The sequence below is a fragment of the Aquarana catesbeiana genome, linkage group LG03 (assembly GCF_042186555.1).
Source record: "Aquarana catesbeiana isolate 2022-GZ linkage group LG03, ASM4218655v1, whole genome shotgun sequence".
Lineage (NCBI taxonomy): Eukaryota > Metazoa > Chordata > Amphibia > Anura > Ranidae > Aquarana > Aquarana catesbeiana.
In genome coordinates, this window is record NC_133326.1 from 237483464 (window position 1) to 237509511 (window position 26048).

At 43.9% G+C, this 26048-nt stretch overlaps 1 protein-coding gene across 1 annotated transcript in view; it reads right to left on the bottom strand.

Moving 5' to 3' along the window:
- The window catches only part of LOC141134510 (uncharacterized), a 216727-nt gene that overhangs the window by 138671 nt on the left and 52008 nt on the right, over positions 1-26048 (bottom strand). Inside the window, exon 4 of the mRNA XM_073624024.1 lies at positions 11489-11571. Coding sequence (XP_073480125.1) covers positions 11489-11571 — 83 coding nt within the window. The remainder of the gene's footprint in view (positions 1-11488; positions 11572-26048) is intronic.

The following is a 26048-nucleotide window of genomic DNA, read 5'->3' on the forward strand; positions in this document are numbered from 1 at the left end:
AGACAGATGTTTTAGATGTCATAATGTTTATATTTGTTCATTTTGAAATGTCGGAAAATATTTTGGCAAGAAACTGATTTGCCTCAGGTCTATTGCATTTCATCTAAGGGACCTAAATACCACTGAGCTGAAAAAAAATTATAGGATATGCGCTTTCTTGAATTTCTTATTGCCCTAGGTATTTAGCATTAGATTATAGAAGAAATATGACTTATTTTGAAATCTAGATCTATTCAAATTTACTGGTACTATTGTATTTCTTTGACAATAGAGTCATTATGCTTGCATGAGAAGATGACAGAGCAGAAAATGCAATCTGAAGCTTAATGCTGCAAGCCTATCTTTGCTTGAACGATTTTTTTTTTTTTTAGTTTGTAACAGGAGCAGGAACAACCTTATAGCCATGAATATAAAATAGAATATCCATGCATTCATTCAAAATGCTTTGTTTTTAAAGGGTCTTAGGTGGAAAATGAATTTAAAAAAAAAAAGTGAAAAATACTTGTACCCAAGAGATCAGTGGGTGAATAATTATTTTGCATTGGTGTTGCTTTTGTCATACAATTAATGCATTTTCAATTCTTTTTCCATGCACTTCCATGTATGATGAAATAAAAAATAACAAGGTCAAAAATGAATAGTTCGTATATCTTAGATCAAGAAAACAAACCAACCCAGCCTTTGCTGCAATATTCAGCTTCAATCCAGAGATTTACCCCACAGTTTATTTCTGCCGCTAGATGTCCTCATGTCGCGTACACACGACTGGACTTTCCGGCAGAATAGATTCCGACGGTCTTTCCGACGGAGTTCCGATGAAGTTCCGCTGAAACGGACTTGCCTACACACGATCACACCAAAGTCCGATCGTTTAGAATGCGATGACGTAGGACGGGACTAGAAAAAGGAAGTTCAATAGCCAGTAGCCAATAGCTGCCCTTGCGTCATTTTTGGTCCATCGGAATAGCATACAGACGAGCGGTTTTCCCGATAGGAACTGATTCCGTGGAAAATATTTGAAACATGTTCTATTTCTAGGTCCGTCAGAATTTTAGAAAGAAAAAGTCAGGTGAAGCCCACACACGATCAGAATGTCCGACGGAATGATTCAGTCGGACCTTTTCTGCCAGAAAGTCTGGGCGTGTGTACGCGCCATCAGTCTGATGGCCAGCATCCTTCCATCCACTTATTTTGAGCCCAGGGAGTTCTGGATCCTCCCCCACCTGTTACTGAACAGTGAAAGCAGTAGCAGCACTGTAATGAGCTTATATCTCTGTCGCTTGGCTTCCCCCCCCCCCTTATTTTGTGTTAGCTCATGAACTGATTAGCTCCTTGTGCTGCTTGCATTTAAAAATACAGTGCCTTGAAAAAGTATTCATACCCCTTGACATTTTTCACATTTTGTCATATTACAACCAAAAACGTAAATATATTTGAGCAAACACTATGTGTGAGGGACAACTAATACGGCACATCACCCTGAACACACCATCCACACCGTGAAACATGGTGGTGGTAACATCATGTTGCGGGGATGCTTTTCTGTCAGAGTTGATGGGAAGATGGATGAAGCCAAATACAGGGCAATCTTAGAAGAAAACCTGTTAGAGTCTGCAAAAGACTTGAGACTGCGGCGGAGGTTCACTTTGCATATGGACAACAACCTTAAAACATACAGTCAGGGCTACAATGGAATGGTTTAGATCTAAACATATTCATGTGTTAGAATAGCCCAGTCAAAGTGCAGACCTAAATCCAATTGAGAATCTGTGGCAAGACTTGAAAATTGCTGTTCACAGACGCTCTCCATCCAATCTGACAGAGCTTGAGCTATTTTGCAAAGAAGAATGGGCACAAATGTCACTCTCTAGATGCGGAAAGCTGGTAGCCAAAAAGACTTTCAGCTGTAATGGCAGTGAAAGGTGGTTCTACAAAGCATTGAGAGGCTGAATACAAATACAAATCCATGCCACATTTTTTTACATATTTATTTCTAAAAAAATTTGGAAAACCATTTATCATTTTCCTTCCACTTCACAATTATGTGATACTTTGTGTTGGTCTTTCACATAAAATCCTAATAAAATACATTTACGTTTTTGGTTGTAACATGACAAAATGTGGAATAAATACTTTTTCAAGGCACATTCACTGAAGTAGTAATGATTACAGATCTGCATTAATTTGTGTCTTTTATATCTGCCTAGAGTTCAGTTTTACGTTATCTAAGAGGTTTATGTATCCTAGTCCAACAAACAGCTCTCTGCTGACATCACCAATGCCAGTCCAGGCACCACGTCATCCTGACTCTGGGAGTCTGGATCCGCCAGGTGCCTGAACTGATAGCAGTCTCAGCCTCTCAGCGAGCTGCCCCTCCACAGCTCAGCGCTCCAGTGAGTGTGGAGGAGCAGATCAGGAGAGCTGTTGATTGACAGGCAGCATCTCTCTGCTTGGGGAGCCAAGAGAAACGAGCCATCGGCGATGTTCGATCGCTAGGTTCTCAGTGCAGAGATGCCGGGGGACAGATGCAGCATCCACCTAAGTAAGTATAAAACTGCAATAACCCCCAAACCCATACTTCTCTTTTAATGCCAGCAACAGCAAAAGTAATAATGGAAAATGCGTATCCCCTGCATCATTTAACCACCGGGCACTTAAACCCCCTTCCTAACCAGACCAATTTTCAGCTTTCGGTGCTCTCACACTTTGAATGACATTACTAAGTCATGCAACACTGTACCCATATGAAATTTTTGTCCTTTTCTTCACACAAATAGAGCTTTCTTTTGGTGGTATTTAATCACCGCTGGGTTTTTTATTTTTTGCGCTATAAATCAAAAAAACTGAAAATTCGATAAAAAAAAAAAAAAAAAAAATTCTTTGTTTCTGTTCAAATTTGTTGCAGAGTATTGGCGAGTATTGGCAGAGTATTGGCGAGTATTGGCAGAGTTTTGCAGAGTATTGGCAGAGTATTGGCAGAGTATTGCAGTGTTGCAGATTATTGACACTGAGCAGCACTCTGGGCACTAAACATCCAGCCCACAGCGCTGCTGCAATCTCTCCCCCTCTCCCCCTCTCTCCTCGCATTGTACCCATCGGTACAGAGAGGGGAGGGAGGACCCGGCTTCATGACGTGACACCGGTTTGTTTACAAGTGATCGCTCCGTCATTTGACGGAACGATCATGTGGTAAACGGCCGCGATCAGCGGCTATTTACTGTGATCCTTGATGCGCCGGGTCCTCGGGACCCGGCGGTCACGGATGTTCCCGGGTGCGCACCCCAGGGGGCGCGCGGGAGCAACATTCTGGAATGACGTCCCACGGACGTCCACCCAGAATAAGCCGACCGCGCTGTAGCCGTCTTTCGGCTATGGCCCAGTCGGCAAGTGGTTTTTAAAGGTGTTTGCTCTAATACCCATCATTATTATCTAATCATGAGTTCAGTCAGATTGTAAAAAGATGTAAATCAGGGGTTGGCGACCTATTGATCGCAATCTACTGATTGATATTTGGCAGATGACAGGTAGATTGTGTCCCTTCCTTGCTGACCCCCAGAACCTAGACAGGAATAGGGTTGGCATTTACTTGAATCGATACCCTTTCCTTCAGCAGCAGCTGAAAACCTGCTCCTTCCCTTCTCCCTCCCGCTAGCATTCAGCTGATCAGTTGCAGTAAATTCCTCCCCTGGTGCCTCTCCTGTCCCCTTCCTGCTGCTGCCCGGTCCCCTGTGTGCTCTCCTGCTCCCCACAGCGCTGCCAGCTTCTCCTCACTTCCTCTCTTTTCCCACCAGCTGCTGCAAGGGATCTTCAAGAAGGAGAACGGAGGAAGGGAGCAGTAAATATGTCATTTACCGGCCCATTCCTTTTCTGAATGAACACTGTAAGTGATTGGTACTGATCACTCGCTGCGTTCATTCATAATTGAAGCACAGTAAACTGTGTTTACTGGGCTTCAGTTTGCGAATGAACAGGAAGCTTAAGAAAGGAGAGCGAGGGGAGGGGGTGGTAAATATGTAATTTACCAGGCCCTTCCTTTTTTGTATGAACACAGTAAGTCACTAGTAGGGATGAGCCGAACACCCTCCGGTTCGGTTCGCGGCAGAGCACACGAACAGGCAAATAATTTGTGCGAACACACTGTTAAAGTCTATGGGACTCAAACGTGAAAAATTTAAGTACTGATTCTAAAGGCTAATATGCAATTTATTGTCATAAAAAGTGTTTGGGGACCTGGGTCCTGCCCCAGGGGACATATATCAATGCAAAAAAAAGTTTCAAAAATGGACGTTTTTTCGGGAGCAGTGATTTTAATAATGCTTAAAGTGAAACACTAAAAATGAAATATTCCTTTAAATATCGTGCCTGGGGGGGGGTGACTATAGTATGCCTGTAAAGTGGCGCATTTTTCCCATGTTTAGAACAGTCCCTGCAGCAAAATGACATTTCTAAAGGAATAAAAGTCATTTAAAAACTGCTTGCAGCTGTAATGTAATGTTGCCCCCCCCCCCCCCCAGCCTATTACCAGACCCTTTGAGTCTGGTATGGATATTAAGGGGAACCCTACACCCAAATTAAAAAAAAAAGGCGTGGGGCCCCCAGGACCTTTATACTCTGAACAGCAGCAGCATACAGGCGGTCTCTGGGTTACAAACAAGATAGGGACTGTAGGTTTGTTCTTAAGTTCAATCTGTTTGCAATTTGGAACAGGTACATTTTGTAAGTGTAGCTCCAGCCAAAAAATCTATTTTTAATTTTTTTGGATAACATAGAGAAGGGTTATCATCACCCCTGTAACATTTGTTTTGCTGTCTGTGCCCCTGTTCAGAAGATTTCACCACACTTTCTGTCCCAATGACAATTGGATTTAGAAAATTTTGGGTTATTAGGGAAACAAGGATTGGTGATAGAGCAACAGTGGAGACACCTTTTTCCCATATTAACTCTTACAGGAGAGAATTTTCCTTCCTAGGGGTAGATTTCCTCTCACTTCCTGTTGTCTCCCTCCGTTTCTAAGTAGGAGTCGTTTGTAAGTCCGATGTTTGAAAATAGGGGACCGCCTGTATATACTATTCGTCCTGCTCTATACACTCTGCGGAAAATTGGGCTTTAGGTGTTGGTGGTACCAAAACACTCACAGTTATTATTGATGGGCGCTGGAACAGGCCCTGCTGTGAAATATTATATCAAGAATTGTAATTACGTGCCCCTGTTAAACAGGGGCAGAGAAATTGGGCCTTAGGCGGTGGTGGAGGTGGCACAACACTGTAAAGCCTCACAGATACTTTTGTTGAGCGTAGGAACAGGTCCTACTGTGAAATATTAGATCAAAAATTGTAATTACACGCCCCTGTTAAACAGGGGCAGAAGAATTGGGCCTTAGGCAGTGGTGGTGATGCCCTGAACCAAAAATATTCCTAGAAGCTATCATCATGAAGATTGAGGAGGAATAGGATAGTCACTCAGCATAACAGGATAGTCACTCAGCATATGCAGTCTTCAAGGGATCCCACATCCATAGAAAAATCAATTGGTTACATCAGCATCAGGTGCTTGGTAGCTGGTGATCCAAGACTGATTCATTTTTTTGAATGTGAGCCAATCAACAGAGTCTGTGGATAGGCACACTCTGTGATCGGTTACAAAGCCTCCAGCAGCATTGAATGTGCGTTCCGAAAGAACGCTGGATGCAGGACAGGCCAGTAGCTCAATTGCATATGGAGCAAGCTCTGGCCAGTGGTCCATCCTCAAGACCCTGTAACCCAGTGGATGTTCTGGTGGAAAGGTTTCCAAGTCTGATCTTGCCCCTAGATATTCCTGCACCATGTAATTCAGACGCTGGCGATGGACTGAAGAATTGTCTGAAGGCATCGGTCAGCCGGCCACCTTCTCCACTGCTCTTTCTGTGACTGAACGAAGCCTCAGCAACACGTTGTCCAGCACCAGAAAATTGTAACCTCCCAGGCTCTGGAAACGCATTGCACAAACCTTTCTGCGAGGCCTCCCGAAGATGTTTCATCCTCTACTCCCTCTGCAAAGGCTGGATAAGTTCTGCAACCTTACCCTTGTAACGTGGATCAAGAAGGGTTGTCAGTCAATAATGAGCCCTCTCCTTGATACCACGAATCCTAGGGTCCGTTCACAGGCTCTGCAGGATCCGGGAGGCCATGCAGCATAAGTTTGCAGAGGCATTCGATCCCGAGTCCTCTGGGTCACTAAGGATCACATGATCCTCAACCACCTCCTCCCAGCCACGTACAACTCCATGGGTTTCTGGGGACTGCAAATGATCCTTTGAAGACTGCTACTGATGCTGAGTGTTATCCTCTACCTCCATGCTTACATAATCCTCCTCCTCTTCTTCCTGTGTGATCGGCGGTCCTGCAGGAATACTAGTATCTGGATAAAGGGGGCCTTGAGATGTAAGGTAGTCCCCCTCTTCCTCCCGCTGTTCTGACTCAAATGCCCTGTCCATTATTCCATGAAGCGTGTGCTCCAACAAGAAGACAAGAGGGACAGTATCACTGATGCATGCACTGTCACTGCTCACCATCTTCTTGGCCTCCTCAAATGGTGACAGGACAGTGCATGCATCCTTTATCAGTAGCCACCGGCGTGGCGAAAAAAAGCCAAGCTCCCCTGTCCCTGTCCTGATGCCATACTCACACAGCTACTCATTGATGGCCCTCTGCTGCGTGTGCAGCCACTGCAGCATTGCCAACATTGAGTTCCACCTGGTGGGCATGTCACAAATGAGGCGGTGCTTGGGCAGGTTGCATTCTCTTTGAATGTCAGTCAGCCGAGCACTGGCATTATATGACCGGTGGAAATGACCACAGACTTTCCTGGCCTGCCTCAGGAGATCCTGTAAGCCAAGGTACCTGCTCAAGAACCACTGCACCACCAAATTCAGGAGGTGAGCCAAACAGGGAACATGGGTCAAGTAAGTGTTCCTGTCGGAGGGCGGAGAGGAGGTTGTTGCCATTGTTGCATACAACCATTCCAGGCTGAAGCTGGTGTGGCGTCAACCACCTCTGAGCCTTTCCCTGCAGAGCTGACAGAATCTCTGCAGCAGTGTGGCTCCTGTCCCCTAAGCAGACCAACTCAAGCACCGCATGGCATCTTTTTGCCTGAGTGCTTCCATAGCCCCTTGAATGCCTACGGAGAACCGTTGGTTCAGAGGAGTAATCTGCAGAGGAAGAGGCCATAGAGGTAGAAGAAGAGGAGAGGGTGGAGGAGAGAGCTGTGGCAGAATCACCACTAGCATTTTGGAGGCATGGTGGCGGAACAAGCTCCAACAATACTGAACCCTGTCCTACATCCTTCCCAGCTGCCAGCAGAGTTACCCAGTGCACCCTGAAAGAAAGGTAACATCTCTGTCCATGCCTGCTGGACCATGAGTCGGCAGTAATATGCACCTTACTGCTGACCGCCCTGTCCAACAAGGCCAAGACATTGCCTTCCACATGCTGGTAGAGAGCCGTAATGGCCTTCCGAGAAAAGAAATGGCGTTTGGGAACCTGCCACTGAGGTACCGCACATTCCACAAATTCACGAAAGAGGCAGAGTCTACCAGCTGAAAAGGCAGTAGTTGCAGTGCTAGCAATTTGGCCAAGCTAGAATTCAGATGCTGAGCATGTGGATGGCTGGGACTGAATTTCTTTCGACGGTTTAGCAACTGGGGTAGGGAAATTTGCCTGCTAAAATTGAATGTTGGTGTGCAGCTATCAGATTTAGCCGCAAGTACTTGGGACACCTATTTCTATACCTTCATTCCTCTCAGTGCAGGTTTCTGAGAGGACTGGAAGTACAGTTGGGTTGGAGATCCCAGCTGATGAGGAGCAAGGAGAGGTCCTCCTTGTTCTTTGATCTGGGTCTTTTAAGTCTTGTTGCCAACAGACTGCATGGGAGGTCGTCATATTTCTGGTCAAGCATGTGGTGCCCAAGCGGCTGCTACCACGCTTGATACGCTTCAGACATATGTTGCAAACAGCAATGGTGCAATCTGCTGCACACATGTAAAAAAAGGCCCACACCAAAGAACTTTTTCAAAATATATGGGGAGTCAGCAATGCCCTGCACCTGCTTAGCTCTGCAGTGTGATGCAATAGGGTGGCTGCCCTTAAGCTGCCCCCTGGAGGGAATCTTGCCTCGTTGGAGATGTGCCTCCTCCTCCTCTCTTCTATCAGGCACCCAAGTAGAGTCAGTGACCTCATCATCCCCTCCCTCCTCGTCACTGGAGCAAACTAGGCAGTATGCTGCAGCTCGGGGAACATAACTGCCAGTTTCTTGACCTTCTTGGGCACCCCCTCTCTCTAGGTTCACATTGCTCCCTTCCTCAAACTGGGTACCATCATCAGAGCCTTCAAATCGCTGCGCATCCTCCTGCAGCATGTACCTGACACTGTAGTCAAATAGTTTGGGGGACTCCTCCGTGCATGATGGTGGGGCTAGGGAAGGAGTGATTGTTGACATAGAGCCGATGGAATAGGCCGCTTTGGCAGCTGCATTGGTAGGCAAACTACTTTGAGCCTGGGTGACAGAGGATGAGGAGGATTAGGATGGCTTTGTTATCCATTCCACCAACTCTTCTGCATGTTGTGGCTAAATAACACGGCAAGCTGCAGAAAAAAAGGACAAGTGTGCCCCACAGCCATGTGCTGAGGATGCAACGTGTCCATGACCAGCACTGTCGACTGTAGACACAGAGCCTGCTTGCCCTCTTTTAGTGGCCTGTGAGCATCTGCCTCTCCTTTGTGGCCTCCTGGACAGGCTATAAATTTTGTTTAGCAAAACCACACTACATTGTATTGTGTACTGTGTACACCACCAGGAAAGTAGTAGCAACTGCACTAGGGGTGCACGGTACTGTGTACACCAACAGAAGTTTAACAACTATGGGTGCACTGTATGTATTGTGTACTGTGTACACCACCAGAAAAGTAGTAGCAACTGCACTAGGGGTGCACAGTACTGTGTACACCAACAAAAGTGTAATAACTTTGGGTGTAATGTATGTATTGTGTACTGTGTACACCACCAGAAAAGTAGTAGGAACTGCACTAGGGGTGCACGGTACAGTGTACACTAACAGAAGTGTAATAACAACTATGGGTGTACTGTATTATGTACACCACCAGAAAAGAAGTAGCAACTGCACTAGGGGTGAACGGTATTGTGTACACCACCAGAAGTCTAATAGCAACTATGGGTGCACTGTATGTATTGTGTACTGTGTACACCACCAGAAAAGTAGTAGCAACTGCACTAGGGGTGCATGGTACTATGTACCGTGCACCAACAGAAGTGTAATAACTATGGGTGTACTGTATTGTGTACACCACCAGAAAAGTAGTAGCAACTGCACTAGGGGTGCACGATACTGTGTACACCAACAGAAGTGTAATAACAACTATGGGTATACTGTATTGTGTACACCACCAGAAAAGTAGTAGCAACTGCACTAGGGGTGCACGGTACTGTGTACACCAACAGAAGTGTAATAACAACTATGGGTGTACTGTGTACACCACCAGAAAAGCAGTAGCAACTGCACTATGGGTGCACAGTACTGTGTACTGTGTACACCGCCTGAAGTATATTAAAAAAAGTACACCAGGAACGGCCTGCAGGCAGATCTAGCTAAACTGGATACAGTGGATATATATATATATATATATATATATATATATATATCAAATTCATATATATATATATATTTAAATTCAAAATACTAACAATACAAAGCCATCCACAACTCTGCCCCCAGCTACATTACTAGCCTAGTATCAAACTACCAACCTAATTGCCCTCTTCGTTCCTCCCAGGACCTCCTGCTCTCTAGCTCCCTCATCACCTCCTCCCATATCCGCCTCCAGGACTTCTCCCGAGCCTCGCCCATCCTCTGGAATTCCCTACCCCAATCTGTCAGACTGTCCCCAAATTTATCCACTTTTAGGCGATCCCTGAAAACTTTCCTCTTCAGAGAAGCCTATCCTGCCTCCATCTAACAACTGCACTATTTTCTCCATTAGCTCATCCCCCACAGCTATTACCCTTTTGTATAACTTGACCCTCCCTCCTAGATTGTAAGCTCTAACGAGCAGGGCCCTCTGATTCCTCCTGTATTGAATTGTATTGTACTTGTACTGTCCTCCCTAATGTTGTAAAGCGCTGCGTAAACTGTTGGCGCTATATAGATCCTGTATAATAATAATAATATTATATATATATATATATATATATATATATATATATATATATACATACATACACAAGACTGTAGACTGTCTGTGTGTATATATATATATATATATATATATATATATACACATATATATATGTTAAATACACTTCAGCTAACTGAATAACCCGCCTGCCTGAAGTATATTAGAAACAGTAGACCAGGAATGGATTGCAGTCAGATATAGCGAAACTGTAATATATATATATATATATATATATATATATATATATATATATATATATATATATATATATATACGAGACTGTCTGCACTGCCCTACTGACACCATGCACTGCCCTACTGACACCATGCACTGCCCTACTGACACTATCCTCTACTCTACTGGTTTACTGTTCTGCTGAATGACACTTTTCCACTGACTGACACCATCCACTGCTCTAGTAGCACAAACCTCTGCCCTACTGACACAGTCCACTGCTCACCTGACACTGTGTACATGCCGTCCACTACCCTACTGAAACTGGCCACTGCTCTACTGACTGACACTGCCCATTTTTAAGGTAGGCTTACTTTATATTTTTACAGTTGCAGTTGTTTTATTATATTTTTCTAAGTTTTCTTTACTATTTTGTGAGGGCTAGCAAGTTAAATTAATTTAAAGAAAAATATGGTAAACCCTGGTGATCTCTGATCTCTTTCATGTTGTTCAGGTATATCTACACCTTTCAAAGGTTGCCTAACCCTGATCTAAATGGATAGATGGCTCATCCCTAAGGGCCCATTCACACTAGTCCACAGCCCACAACTGGAACAGTTAGCATGTGAGCACCAGTGTTTTGAGCTGTGCAGCAGGGGGCGATGTGATGGGTGTATTATCGCATCATACAGATCCATTTTTTTTTAGTTAACTCTGCAAAGTGCACAAAGTGGCACTGCACAGCAGTGCCTTGCGCTGAGCTTGCTGTGCATTGGTATGCAGGGCCATCCAGAGCGGTGTAATATTATGCAAACATATGGAATGCAGAGAAACACTGTGTTCTGGTGTAAACACGATACACAGAAAACTTTTGTCATTAGATACCAGTGTTTATCCATGAGAAAAAATGCAGGTGACTGCACATAGTGTGAATGGGCCCTTATAGCTAATGATATGCTGGCATCTGTTATCACAAATGCCAGCACATTCAAGGGGTTTTTATATAATAAGATTCTGATTCATGACCATTGCTGATTTTTTTTGTTTCTTATTAATTTGTTTTCTTAGAGAACTATTACAGCACCTACCTATTGTAGAACTCAGATATATGTAGGCTGTTAAAGTCCTTTATATGTGAAAATCGGACAGAGGAGTAGTTCATTTGTAAAGCCTAAAAAAAAAAGACATACTGTTAAATAATTTGCATGCATGCTTTAAAAGCCAATAATTATAGTTTTATGAATGTGAGGATATGAATATTGTAACAAAATGCCAAGTGCTGGGATACAGAGCATATACTAAATCTATATTTTAATTAAAGATGGTACAATATATCTTTACTAAGCATCACTGTTTCTTAAATAGTGTAACCAGTATTCCTTTTTTTCTTCTTTAGGTCATTTAAGGCAAAAAAATTACTTCCCCTTGAATGAAAGTGCCTTTTTAAAAATGCAAAAGAAGTCAGCTTAGCCACCCACTCCCTGTCAGCTTGTCAAGATGATTGCTAACAGAGGTGAGTAGAGGAGGGATGACCTGTTCAAAGGTTTTGTTCAATCACTGATGGACTTTGGAAAACCAATATAAAATGTATAGAAATTGCTGTGGACAGAAATGCAGGGTATGTAGGAATATACAGTACATTTTGATACAGTGCCAAACTTTGACATAGACCAGTGTTGACAGACAATGAAAGTGTTATAGTGAATCTGTGGTCAGTCTATGGACAATCAAGTATTGCCATAATTATAACAAGCAGTTAAAAAGCTTTAAAACAAGCCCTCACTGACCTTTGTACCTGCAGGCACTGTAAGGCAATTCATCCTCAATTTTCACAGTGGAAACACTGAAATGGCTATCTCTTTAAATGTATTTGTGGCCAGGCTATGGAGTTTTTAAGCATTCACACATTCCTAACATTTAGAAATGAACTTTAACCACTTCAGCCCCGGAAGGATTTACCCCCTTCCTGACCAAAGCACTTTTTACAATTTGGCACTGCGTCGCTTTAACTGCTAATTGCGCGGTCATGCAATGCTGTACCTAAATGAAATTTGTGTCCTTTTGTTCTCACAAATAGAGCTTTCTTTTGATGGTATTTGATCACCTCTGCGGTTTTTATTTTTTGCGCTATAATTGGAAAAAGACCGAAAATTTTGAAAAAAAGGATATTTTCTACTTTTTGTTATAAAAAAATCCAATAAACTTAATTTTAGTCATAAATGTATTCAGCCACATGTCTTTGGTAAAAAAAAATGTCAATGAGCGTATATTTATTGGTTTGCGCAAAAGTTATAGCGTCTACAAACTAGGGTACTTTTTCTGGAATTTACACAACTTTTAGTTTATGATGGCCTATCTCATTTCTTGAGGTGCTAAAATGGCAGGGCAGTACAAAACCCCTCCAAATGACCCCATTTTGGAAAGTAGACACCCCAAGGAAATTGCTAAGATTCATGTTGAGCCCATTGAATATTATTTTTTTTTGTCCCAAGTAATTGAATAATGACAAAAAAAAAAAAAATTTACAAAAAGTTGTCACTAAATGATATATTGCTCACACAAGCCATGGGCATATGTGGAATTGCACCCCAAAATACATTCTGCTGATTCTCCTGAGTATGGGGATACCACATGTGTGGGGCTTTTTGGGAGCTTAGCTGCGTAAAGGCCATAAAATGCCAGGACAGTTCAAACCCCCCCCCCCAAGTGACCCCATTTTGGAAAGTAGACACCCCAAGCTATTTGCTGAGAGGCATTTTGAGTCCATGGAATGTTTTACATTTTGCCACAAGTTGCGGGAAAATGACAAAGTTTTTTTTTTTTTTTTTGCACAAAGTTGTCACTAAATGATATATTGCTCAAACATTCCATGGGCATATGTGAAATTACATCCCAAAATACATTCTGCTGCTTCTCCTGAGTATGTGGATACCACTTTTTGGGGACTTTTTGGGAGCCTAGCTGCGTACAGGGCCCCGAAAACCAATCACCGCCTTCAGGATTTATAAGGGCGTAAATTTTTTATTTCACTCCTCACTACCTATCACAGTTTCGAAGGCCATAAAATGCCAAGATGGCACAACCCCCCCCCCCCAAATGATCCCATTTTGGAAAGTAGACACCCCAAGCTATTTACTGAGAGGCATGGTGAGTATTTTGCAGCTCTCATTTGTTTTTGAAAATGAAGAAAGAAAAGAAAAATGTATTTTTTTTTCTTTTTTCAATTTTCAAAACTTTGTGACAAAAAGCAAGGTCTGCAAAATACTCACCATACCTCTCAGCAAATAGCTTGGGGCGTCTACTTTCCAAAGTGGGGGGTTTGTGCCATCTGGGCATTCCATGGCCACCGAAACAGTGATAGGCAGTAAGGAGTGAAATCAAAAATTTACACCCTTAGAAAGCCTGAAGGCCTTGCTTGGTTTTCGGGGTCCCGTACGCGGCTAGGCTCCCAAAAAGTGTGGTATTCCCGTACTCAGGAGAAGCAACAGAATGTATTTTGGGGTGTAATTCCACATATGCCCATGGCATGTTTGAGCAATATATCATTGACAACTTTGTGCAAAAAAAAAAATTGTCTTTTTCCCGCAACTTGTGCCACAATATAAAATATTCCATGGACTCGACATGCCTCTCAGCAAATAGCTTGGGGTGTCTACTTTCCAAAATGGGGTCATTTGGGGGGGGGGGGTTTGAACTGTCCTGGCATTTTATGCACAACATTTAGAAGCTTATGTCACACATCACCCACTCTTCTAACCACTTGAAGACAAAGCCCTTTCTGACACTATTTGTTTACATGAAAAAATAGTTTTTTTTTAAAGAAAATTACTTTGAACCCCCAAACATTATATATTTTTTTAAAGCAAAGGCCCTACAGATTAAAATGGTGGGTGTTTCATTTTTTTTTTTCACACAGTATTTGCGCAGCGATTTTTCAAACGCATTGTTTGTGGAAAAAACACACTTTTTTTAATTTTAATGTACTAAAACACACTACAGTGGGGCAAAAAAAGTATTTAGTCAGCCACCAGTTGTGCAAGTTCTCCCACTTAAAAAGATGAGAGAGGCCTGTAATTGTCAACATAGGTCTACATCAACTAAGAGAGACAAAATGTGGAAACAAATCCAGACAATCACGTCTGAGTTTTGAAAGAATTTTATTTGCAAATTATGGTGGAAAATAAGTATTTGGTCAATATCAAAAGTTCATCTCAATACTTTGTTATATATCCTTTGTTGGCAATGACAGAGGTCAAACATTTTGTGTAAGTCTTCACAAGGTTGTCACACACTGTTGATGGTATGTTGGTCCATTCCTCCATGCAGATCTCCTCTAGAGCAGTGATGTTTTGGGGCTGTCGCTGGGCAACACAGACTTTCAACTCCCTCCAAAGGTTTTCTATGGGGAGATCTGGAGACTGGCTAGGCCACTCCAGGACCTTGAAATGCTTCTTATGAAGTCACTCCTTCGTTGCCTGGGCGGTGTGTTTGGGATCATTGTCATGCTGAAAGACACAGCCATGTTTCATCTTCAATGCCCTTGCTGATGGGAGGAGGTTTGCACTCAAAGTCTCACGATACATGGCCCCATTCATTCTTTCATGTACACGGATCAGTCGTCCTGTTCCTTATGCAGAGAAACAGCCCCAAAGCATGATGTTGCCACCCCCATGCTTCACAGTAGGTATGGTGTTCTTTGGTTGCAACTCAGCATTCTCTATCCTCCAAACACGACGAGTTGTGTTTCTACCAAACAGTTCTACTTTGGTTTCATCTGACCATATGACATTCTCCCAATCCTCTTCTGGATCATCCAAATGCTCTCTAGCAAACCTCAGACGGGCCCGGACATGTTACTGGCTTAAGCAGGGGGACACGTCTGGCACTGCAGGATCTGAGTCCCAGGCGGCGTAGTGTGTTACTGATGGTAGCCTTTGTTACGTTGGTCCCAGATCTCCGCAGGTCATTCACTAGGCCCCCCATGTGGTTCTGGGATTTTTGCTCACCGTTCTTGTGATCATTTTGACCCCACGGGGTAAGATCTTGCGTGGAGCCCCAGATCGAGGGAGATTATCAGTGGTCTTGTATGTCTTCCATTTTCTAATTATTGCTCCCACAGTTGATTTCTTCACACCAAGCTGCTTGCCTATTGCAGATTCAGTCTTCACAGCCTGGTGCAGGTCTACAATTTTGTTTCTGGTATCCTTCAACAGCTCTTTGGTCTTCACCATAGTGGAGTTTGGAGTGTGACAGTTTGAGGTTGTGGACAGGTGTCTTTTATACTGATAACAAGTTCAAACGGGTGCCATTAATACAGGTAATGTGTGGAGGACAGAGGAGCCTCTTAAAGAAGAAGATACAGGTCTGTGAGAGCCAGAAATCTTGCTTGTTTGTAGGTGATCAAATACTTATTTTCCACCATAATTATCAAATAAATTCTTTCAAAAATCAGACAATGTTATTGTCTGGATTTGTTTCCACATTTTGTCTCTCATAGTTGAGGTATACCTATGATGACAATTACAGGCCTCTCTCATCTTTTTAAGTGGGAGAACTTGCACAATTGGTGGCTGACCAAATACTTTTTTGCCCCACTGTATATTGCTCAAATGTTTGATGAAATAAAAAAGATGATCTTAGGCTGAGTACATGGATACCATTATTATCATTTTTATTGTTATGTCAGGGAATGTAAATATCCCCTATGATAGCAATAGGTAGTGACCGGTACTCTTTTTTGAAAAAAATGGGGTCTATTAGACCCTAGATCTCTCCTCTGCCCTCAAAGCATCTGACCACACCAAGATTAGTGTGATAAAATGCTTTCCCAATGGCGCTGTTTACATCTGGCGAAATCTAAGTCATGAAATGCTCGTAGCTTCCGGTTTCTTAGGCCATAGAGATGATTGGAGCCATTCTGGTCTCTGATCATCTCTATGGTCAGCTGGCCGAATCACCAGCTGCATTCTCAGGTTCCCTGTTGGGACAGGAGAGCATGGAAGACGGTGGGGGGGGAGGACATTCCCTCCCACTGCTTGTAAAAGCAGTCTAGAGGCTAATTAGCTGCTAGGATTGCTTTTACATGAAAGCCAACTGCTGGCTGAAAAGAATGATACCAAGATGATACCTAAACCTGCAGGCATCATTCTGGTATAACCACTCAAAGTCTGGTGCTCAGTCTGAGGCTGTGGAACTCGGTGTAAGTGGAGCTGATAAGTGGGAGTTAAAAACCAGAGTTATGCCCCGTACACACGGTCGGACTTTGTTCGGACATTCCGACAACAAAATCCTAGGATTTTTTCCGACGGATGTTGGCTCAAACTTGTTTTGCCTACACACGGTTGCACAAAGTTGTCGGAATTTCCGATCGCCAAGAACGCGGTGACGTACACCACGTACGACGAGACTAGAAAAGGCCGGTTCCGAACCAAGCGCGGCACCCTTTGGGCTCCTTTTGCTAATCTCGTGTTAGTAAAAGTTTGGTGAGAGACGATTCGCGCTTTTTCAGACTCGTGGCTTTCAGATCGTTTTCTGATGTTCAGTTTGTGCTTGTGGGTTTGTATCTGCTCTTCAGTGCGTGCAGTCAGTTCGTATCGGAGTTTTCTGTGTGATCTTGCCTGCTTGTTGCTGTTTTTCAGGTCGCTCTTCACAGGCCTTGCTGTTCTTCAGTGCGTTCTGTTACTTCGTTCTGAGCAGCCGACCGTTTTCTAGCCATGTTTCGTATGCGTACTCCTCGTAGAGTTCGTGCTGTGCGGGGGCTTGGTGTTGGGGTCCTGACCTTGACACAAGTCCAGTCCATGAACAGGGTGGGGAGGAGTTCATGGACCAAGAATTGGTTGCTTCAGCGTGACCAGTTCTGTCACATGCCTTTGCTCCGTGAGATCCGTGAGAATAATCCTGATGATTTCAGGAACTTTCTCAGGATGACGGACCCCGTGTTTCACCGTTTGTTGGCTTCGCTGACCCCCTATATTAGCAGGCAGGATACCTGCATGAGGCAAGCCATCACTCCGGAGCAGAGGTTGGTCGCTACCCTGCGGTATTTGGCCACAGGGAGAAGTCTGCAGGACCTCAAGTTCTCGACAGGCATCTCCCCCCAGGCTCTGGGGATCATTATCCCAGAGACCTGTTCTGCCATCGTACAGGTCCTGCAGAAGGAGTATATGAAGGTAAGATTTTTATCCTTTTATATCACATTTTATTGTATTGAATGTTTGATAATATATTGTATTTCTTTCCTCATTCCCTAATTACCATGATTGTAATATGATGTGAATGTCCCCTTTGTTCTCATGCATGCTGAATTTTTATATAATTATTATTTTAGGTCCTTCATACATATTTGCCCTTCAATAACCTCCCCAGCATGGTGTCTCCTGGCCTATATTCACCTCATGTAGTCACTTAACAATGTATTTTATCTGCTCCATAGTAGTGCTTTACCCCAAACACCCCCTAAAATGTTTGGAAATGTTATTTTTGATTTAAATTCAGGCAGAGGGCCAGAGGCTTTTTTTTGTGGTGTCCCCAAATTTTTTGTAACCCTCCCTCCCCCAACTGCTAAGTCAGCTGATCCCAATTCTCTATCCTCAATCATCTATCTGCTGACTTTGCCAAACCCATACACACTATACCCACCTCTTTAGTGCTCAGATTTATGGATGAATTCCCCAAAGCATGTAGTGCAAGGGCCTGCCTGTATACTTTCCAATGGTACTGTTTAAAGTTCTTGTATCCTATTATGATCTTGATAGGTAATAGCAGAATGTCCAAATGTGCTCAAATGTGTACAGTGTGTATTTATATCTTTGTATTATGACACTTCTTACCTGTCCAGTGGGCTGCCAATAGTGTAACTAAGGAGGGGCTGTTCCAAGTAATACCCTGTATTTAGGCATTCATCTCTCAATGAAGTGAAGAGGGTTACCTGTCCAAGAGTTCCCCCCCCCCTATAATGTTAGAAATGGCCCATGAGAGGGGGGGGGGGGGGGAATATGATAGGTGTACCTTATACTTTGTTGTTGTAAACTTCCCCTTAATAAATGCTATCTGGAGGTTGACCCACAATGTTTGTGTCTAATCTGCTTGCCATGTTTCTGTGAAAAAATAGTAATGTTTATTGTTTTTTCCTCAACAGTTTCCTTCCACGCCACAGGAATGGCAGACTGTGGCCTCCCACTTTGCCCAGCGGTGGGACTTTCCTAACTGCGGAGGGGCAATTGATGGGAAACACGTCCACATCGTCCCACCACCCAACTCGGGGTCGTACTATTATAATTAAAAGGGGTTTAATAGTATAGTGATGTTGGCGGTGGTGTCGGCTAATTACGACTTCTTGTATGTGGACGTGGGGAAGAATGGCCGGATGTCCGATGGTGGAGTGATCGCCCAGACGGAGTTCTACAGGCGTCTCCAGAATGGCAGCTTGGACTTGCCACCTCCAGAGGACAATGTTGAAGGTCTCCCATTTGTGTTCGTTGCTGATGAAGCGTTTGCGCTGGGGGACCACCTGATGCGGCCATTCCCGATGAGGACCCTCACCCCCGAACAGAGGGTTTTTAATTACCGGCTGGCCAGAGCCCGAAGAGTGGTGGAGAACACATTTGGAATCCTGGCCAGCCGGTTCCGACTATTTCTGACACCCATCCATATGGCGGAGTATAAACTGAACCATATTATACTGGCGTGCTGTGTTCTCCATAATTTTTTAAGAAAACATTCAGCCAACTGTGCTGGCTCAGTTGGGCCTGAGGCCGGAATACCAAATACATCAACAATGACGGCGCTTGAAAGCGGCCGTCCTGGCTTGCCCTCCCTGAGTGCCCGTGATGTCCGGTTACGATACCTGGAGTTCTTTGCGGGTAGGGGGGCTATCAATATGCCAGACAATCTGTGACACCTTTTTCAAATAAAAAACAACCAAAAGCAATTCTTGGTGGACATTTACTGCTTGTGTTTGTTTGAGCTGACCCTGACAGAAATGTGTTGAGTGCAGAAAATGTCGTGATTGGGTAACCTTATAAAGAATAGTGTTGGCTGGTACTTCCTAAATGCAAAAACACATTTCACTACAAGTGCACTTGCAACTGCACTGAACCTGCACTTGTAGTGCAAAGTGTATTTGCCCTTAGGAAATAACCCCCATTTTTGCATAAAACAGCTATTACATCACCCCAAAAGTGTTGTAGTGTTGAGACAATAATCCACACATTCTTGAGTAAGGCACTTTTTTATACCTGCACAATCACATGTGCATTTACCAAAGGTTTTTAAAACAAAACAACATGTTTGTTGTATAACAATTTTTGGGGGGGGCATTATCAAAAATCGAAATATCCATTTCAGATAAAACAGGCCTGTGTAAAACCAACAAGAAAGCCAAAAAACTTGAACTTACAAAGTTCACATATGGTAAAACCTGAAGGGTATATCAGTATTTAGGAACTGGGTTTGATATAGCGTTCAGATGGGGGGAAATCACCCCTGGAAAAGCCAAATTTGGAAGATGCACACCAATTTACGAATGTCAACATGTGCTATCTGCCATCAGGGGGGATCAAGGGACGTGTTTTGGGGGAGCAAGCCCTTCCTCAACGCTACTTTATAATTGAGTAAGGGGTTGCACCCCCAAAACGCGTCCATTGATCTCCCGTGATGGCAGATAGCACATGTTGGCACACTGTGTGCATCCTCCAAATTTGGCTTTTCTAAACATTGTAAACATTTTCGTAAGATAAAACAGGTGATTTTGTGGGGTTTAAATTCGCCCCAAAACATCAATGATGTTATTATTTTTTTTAATAACATCACTGATTTGTTGCTGGATGTTTTGCAATTGGAGATTACACCCCATGATCTCCCCGATCAGTATCTGGGCACTTTCAGAAGTAAAGCTTTCTGGATCCCGATCACCTAAAAAGAGATAAAGAACAATAAAAAACAGGTCTCAAAAATCTGCCAACATCCATCTCTTTTACCTGAGCCTGTGGTTGCAGACACTCACCTGTTGTGGTGCCAATCTCCACCACATCTTCTTCTTCCTCCTGCTCAGCTTCTTGGGTTGGTATTTCCCCTTCTTCCAGAGGGGGGGGGGGGTCTCTGGTCTCCTGGGATGAGGGGTGTCCGAGTCTTTTCTCCCCTATGTAAAACAAAAATGGTATAATTAGCACACAGATATTTGATGACAGAACTAGAAATAGGAAACATTGCTTGAAAGTGGGGTACAATTGTCTATTTTAGCCGAGTTCCAAGATGTATATTTTTTATTGCCCTTTGTCAAGCTGCAATACTTTACCTGTTTGGTACAAGCTTCACAGATGTAGCCCCCCCTATAGTATACACTGGAGCACCTGTGTGCCCCCCCTAATAAAAATGGTGTTCTTGTGTCCCACACTAGTGCTCCAGTGTCCAGATGTGAAAACAGCTGCTCAGTGTCCTCTCCTTACACACAATCTAGTTGGCATTTCATTCTAGTAACAAACCCATCTACACAAACAAATATTTGGCATCCAAGTAGGCCCAAAAAAAAATGTGGGAAAATGCATATGGCCTAAACAATGGTGTTCTAGAGGCCGAAAGAAAAATGTTTGATTCGAACGAGTAATGGGCCCATGAACATTAAAGTTGACCTTTTTAAACGTTACAATTACTAAAAGCATATGGAGCAGAACGAACGGAATAAAGACAGAAAGAATATGAACACAGCACAACTACTTACTTTTTTGCAGCACTCTCCGGATCTTTCGGTACTGCTCTGGCTCTCTCAACTTCAGGTCCGACCACCGCTTCCTGAGCTGATCTTTAGATCTTCGTACCCCGAAATTCCTCTCCAGACTCCGGACCACTTTACCAATGATTTTGGCCTTTCTGATGTTGGGGTGGGGGTAAGGCCCATATTTTCCGTCATAGTCGGACTTCTTCATGATGTCTACCATCTCCAACATCTCCCCAAACGACATATTTGTGGCCTTAAAACGTCTCCTTCTGGATCGGGACGTGCCTGGATCCGGGCTTTCCTCCTCCTCCTCCTCATTGTTAGAATTATCACGCACCTGTTGTAACTCCGCCATCATGCTTTTCCCCCACTGCGCCGAACGAAAAGGGGCGGGGAATAGACTAGAAAGAACGTCAGGGGCGGGCGGAGTTACACGCATGCGCAGTGTGTATAAAGCGTAACACGCGTGCGTATTACGTACGATCTGTGAGCGGAGGAAGGAGCATTGGACGCGCCGATCGTAAGAACGAAGGTAAGAGACAAACTTGGGCCTATACTGCTTCTAGATTGAGGCCTATATTGTAACAAGATTAGGAGAGTTTGGTCTGACATTAGGCTTTGTCTTGTGTTGTGTCTTGCAGTGAACATGGATATCTTAATGAGAGATACTGACTTCATGTCACTATTCATTGATATGCTAAGTGAGCTGCCCTGTCTGTGGGAGATTACCCACCCCCATTTCAAGAACCAAGCAAAGAGGAAGGCAGCACTGGAGCAATTGTGTGAAATTGTGAAGCAGGTGATCCCCACGGCAGACATCACTTATTTAAAGATTTTCATTGGTGGCCTGAGGAGCACATATCTAAGGGAGCGCAAGAAAGTCCTGGATTCACAGAGATCCGGAGCAGCAGATGACATCTATGTCCCCAGGATGTTGTACTACGACAGGCTGCACTTTCTGGCAGGCCAGACTGAACCCAGGCCATCCCTCTCCAGTCTTCCTTCCACGCTTCCTTCCCCCCGGGCTGAGGCTTCTGACGCCCAACCTGGGCCTTCCAGGCCATATGTGGAGGAGCCCAGATTGAGCCAGGTATAGCATTCCTCTAAATATTTCTGCTTGTCCAATCAATGATGTTACCTAGATGTTAGTTGGGAGTACTAATTTAGGATTGTGATTGATGATGCAAAAACTAAAACCATGTCCCTTTTTCATACACAGGGAAGTCTCAGCCAGGAGGTGGCCGGGCCGAGCCGGCTGGCTGATATCAAGGTCCCTCCACCCCCCCTGAAAACAGAAAGTGGCAGTAGGACGAGTGCCCTAGAGGAGGCGGCTATCAGATTCTTTTGGAGGGCTACAGAGGTCCTGGGAGCACCCCACACCAGGCAGGAGAACATTGCTGCATTCATTGCCTATAAAATGCAGAGGATGGAGGAGGGCCAAAAAGCCATGTGTCAGGCCCTCATATCAGAGGCTCTGGAGAAAGGTGTGAGGGGCCAAATTACACCTCACACACAGCTTTGGGATGGTCCTCCTCCTCCTCTTGCAGGTCCTCCTCCTCCTCCTCCCTTTCCTCCAGGTCCTCCCAGTCCTCCTCCAGGTCCTCCCAGTCCTCCTCCTCCTCCTCCAGGTCCTACTCCTCCTCCTGCCACATCTCCAACTGCACAGCCACAGCCCGGAAGGAAGTGTGAAAGGAAGACCAGAGAGTGATTGCCCTGGATCCAGTCTGGTCGGCCAAAAGATGCAGCCTCTTGTGGTACCACAGCCTGCGGACACAGATGTCATCTGCTGCTATCCGAGTCTCTGTGAATCCCGGACCAGACTGCCCTCCCTTAGATATGGACTCCTCAGGCCACCAATTTTGATGTTTAAGAATTGATGTCTGCCGTGGGGGTCCCAGGCTTCACTAATTTCCGCTGTTGATCCAGTGTTGCCTTCCTCTTTGTTTGGTTCTGATCCCTTAATAAAGGATTTTTGTTTTGAATTATACTCTCCTATGTGTTTTACTTCAAAAATGACAGTTGGTTTGTGAGGATTCAGGTACATTTCTAATATACAATGTGAAATGAACAAGGGTCACCAACAACAAACAATCTCCTTGAGATTAAATAATAAAAGATATCAATGGTGTTGGGGTAACTTGACACACAAAACACACACAAATATATTCTGGAGTAAAAATAAAAATAACATCGAACAAAGATCAGCCTTGGAAAAAATCCAAACATTAAAGAAAAAAAAAGGCTTAAAATCAAAAAAAAAAAAAACATAAAAAATATAAAACTGTCAGATGTGACAACTAATAACAATATATTCAGGGAATCCCACTAAAAAAACACAAATAAAACTTTGTGAGAAGTGTGTGTGAATATGAGCAGCAAAACTACTTCATTCTTGTCACATTATAAAGAAGAAGAGAGTGCGCTGTATTAAACCATTTTTTACATTGCAGCGTGACGAAAGTGCTGTATCCATTGCGAACGCTAAGTTTACCAGAACGAGCTGTCCCGTGTCGGAATTTCTTCTGAGCATGCGTGGCACTTTGTGCGTCGGAACAGGCCACACACGGTCGGAATTGACGCGATCGGATTTTGTTGTCGGAAAATTTTATCTCCTGCTGTCCAACTTTGTGTGTCGGAAAATCCGATGAAAAATGTCCGATGGCACCCACACACGGTCGGAATTTCCGACAACACGCTCCGATCGGACATTGTCCATCGGAAAATCCGACCGTGTGTACGGGGCATTAGAGTGTACAAGTCTTGCTGTTTGTTTGCTGTTTGTTTGCTGTTTGTTTGCTGGGTTGTATTTTTTTTTTTTTCAAAATTATTTATTTGTGTCAGAAAACCGGTTCACCGGGATGTGCATTACATGGTATATCTGTATTAACAACATTGACAGCAGTTATTCACATACAGTTATGTAAAACAAGGGAGTTGAGCAAAGTCAGCTGTTCAATCTTACAATAAACCTCATATGATATGTAACAGAGTATTAGTGTGAGTAACTTATATATTATGTTCAGAAATCATAGGTATGGGAGCTGTTTGTCTTTAGTCTCTATCTAGTTGTATACCTTGTTTTAGAATAAGGGTATTTCTAGAAATAATATTCCTTTCGTGAACGGTTCTCCGTCTTTTTTATATTATAGAAAGATAGAAAAGGAGGAATATCAGCTGAGAGAAGTCAGAGTAGAAGTAGGTGAGTGAGGTAGGAGGGAGGGGAGGGGGTGAGGGGGGGGAATCAGGGTGACAGCCCACAGAGATGGAGTTAGGTTGGTGTCAGTGGATCTCCGTCTCTAACCATCTGGCGTGAAACGAAATCATTCGCCAAAAAGAGTTTTTCCCTCTTCCGAATATGTGAAAGTGTTCCAGAGTTGCCAGGTTTTGGAATATTTCTCTTGCCTGTTTAGGCTGGTGAGGATTAAATCCTCCATCTGGTTTATTTCTTCAACTTTTTGAAGCCAAAAGGCTATGGGTGGTGTTTGAGTGGATTTCCAGAATGCAGGAATACATGCTTTCGCTGCATCCAGTAGATGCCTTATAATTGATTTCTTATAGGATCGGGCGGGTATATCTGTGGCGTGCAAAAGGAAGTAAGCTGGGTCCTCAGGTATTACTCGGTCAGTGAATTTTTGGATTATTTGGCGTACTTCTCTCCAGAAGATCTGAATCCGAGAGCAGGACCAGAAAATATGGATGAGTGTTCCCCTTTCTTCCTGGCATCTCCAGCAAATGTCTGTCGTGGAGGGGAAGATTGATTTAAGTATTGTAGGTGTTCTGTACCAATGTGTGAGAATTTTGTAATTTGTTTCCTGGATTTTGGAGCAAATAGAAGACTTGTGAGTGAAAATTAAAATTTGTTGTCTTTTATTGGTTGTGAAGGTGCAATTTAGTTCTTTTTCCCATCTGGTAATACTGTGGGCCTTGTGATCCCCCGATGGTGTAATCAGTAGTTTGTATGTAAGTGAGAGAACGTGTGGCAGATCTCCTGTCTCTGAGCAAAGCACTTCCATGGTTGTGAGGGTTTGATTACTTTCCTGTGGTGGTGGGAGGGTATTTAAAAAGTGGTGTAGTTGTAAAGCTCTGAGAAAATCTAAGCGGAACTGTCCTTCTGGGTCAGTGAGTTCCGATAGTGTTTTCCACTTCCCCGAGGTGCCAAAGTGTGATGCTTGGTGCAAACCCTCTTCTCTCAGTTTCAGGAATTCCCTATCTTGTAGTCCTGGTTGGAACTGGGGATTGCCTAGTATGGGTCTGAGTGGTGAGTTATGTGAGAAATGGGGGGTGGTATGTATCAATTGTGAGCAAACCCGTGATGTGTTACCTATTAGCGGGTGGCGTGTGATTTCTGTTGGGAGGGAGGCGTGACACCACGGAGCCCTGTGTAAGGGGATCTCACTTTGTGCCTGCTCAAGTCTTGTCCATAATTTGGTGTTTGTGTGGTGGCACCAATCTATGAGTCTATTCAGATGGGTCACTCTGTAATAAGTTTGAAGATCTGGCATCGCCAGGCCCCCATTGAGCTTAGGCAGTGTGAGGACTCTTCGGTGTAGACGCGGTTTCTTCCCCGCCCAAAGGAAATGAGTGAAGGCTGTTCTCACCTGGTTAAAATAGTCTACTGGAATGCGTATTGGTATGGCTTGCATGATGTATAAGAATTTAGGTAGGATCGACATTTTGAGAATGCTACATCGACCAAACCAGGAATGTAAACCGCTACCCCACTTGACCAGAAGTTGTTTAACCTTATCCAAAAGGGGCGGAAAGTTGAGCTTGTATAGCTGGGAGAGCTTCGGGGGTATTTGCGTGCCCAAGTACTTTAGGGCCGTAGAAGTCCACTTAAAGTGGAAGCTGGATTGGAGGTGTGGGATTTGAGATTGGGGGATTCCTATACCCATCGCCTCGGACTTGTTGAAGTTAATTTTCAAATTGGCTAG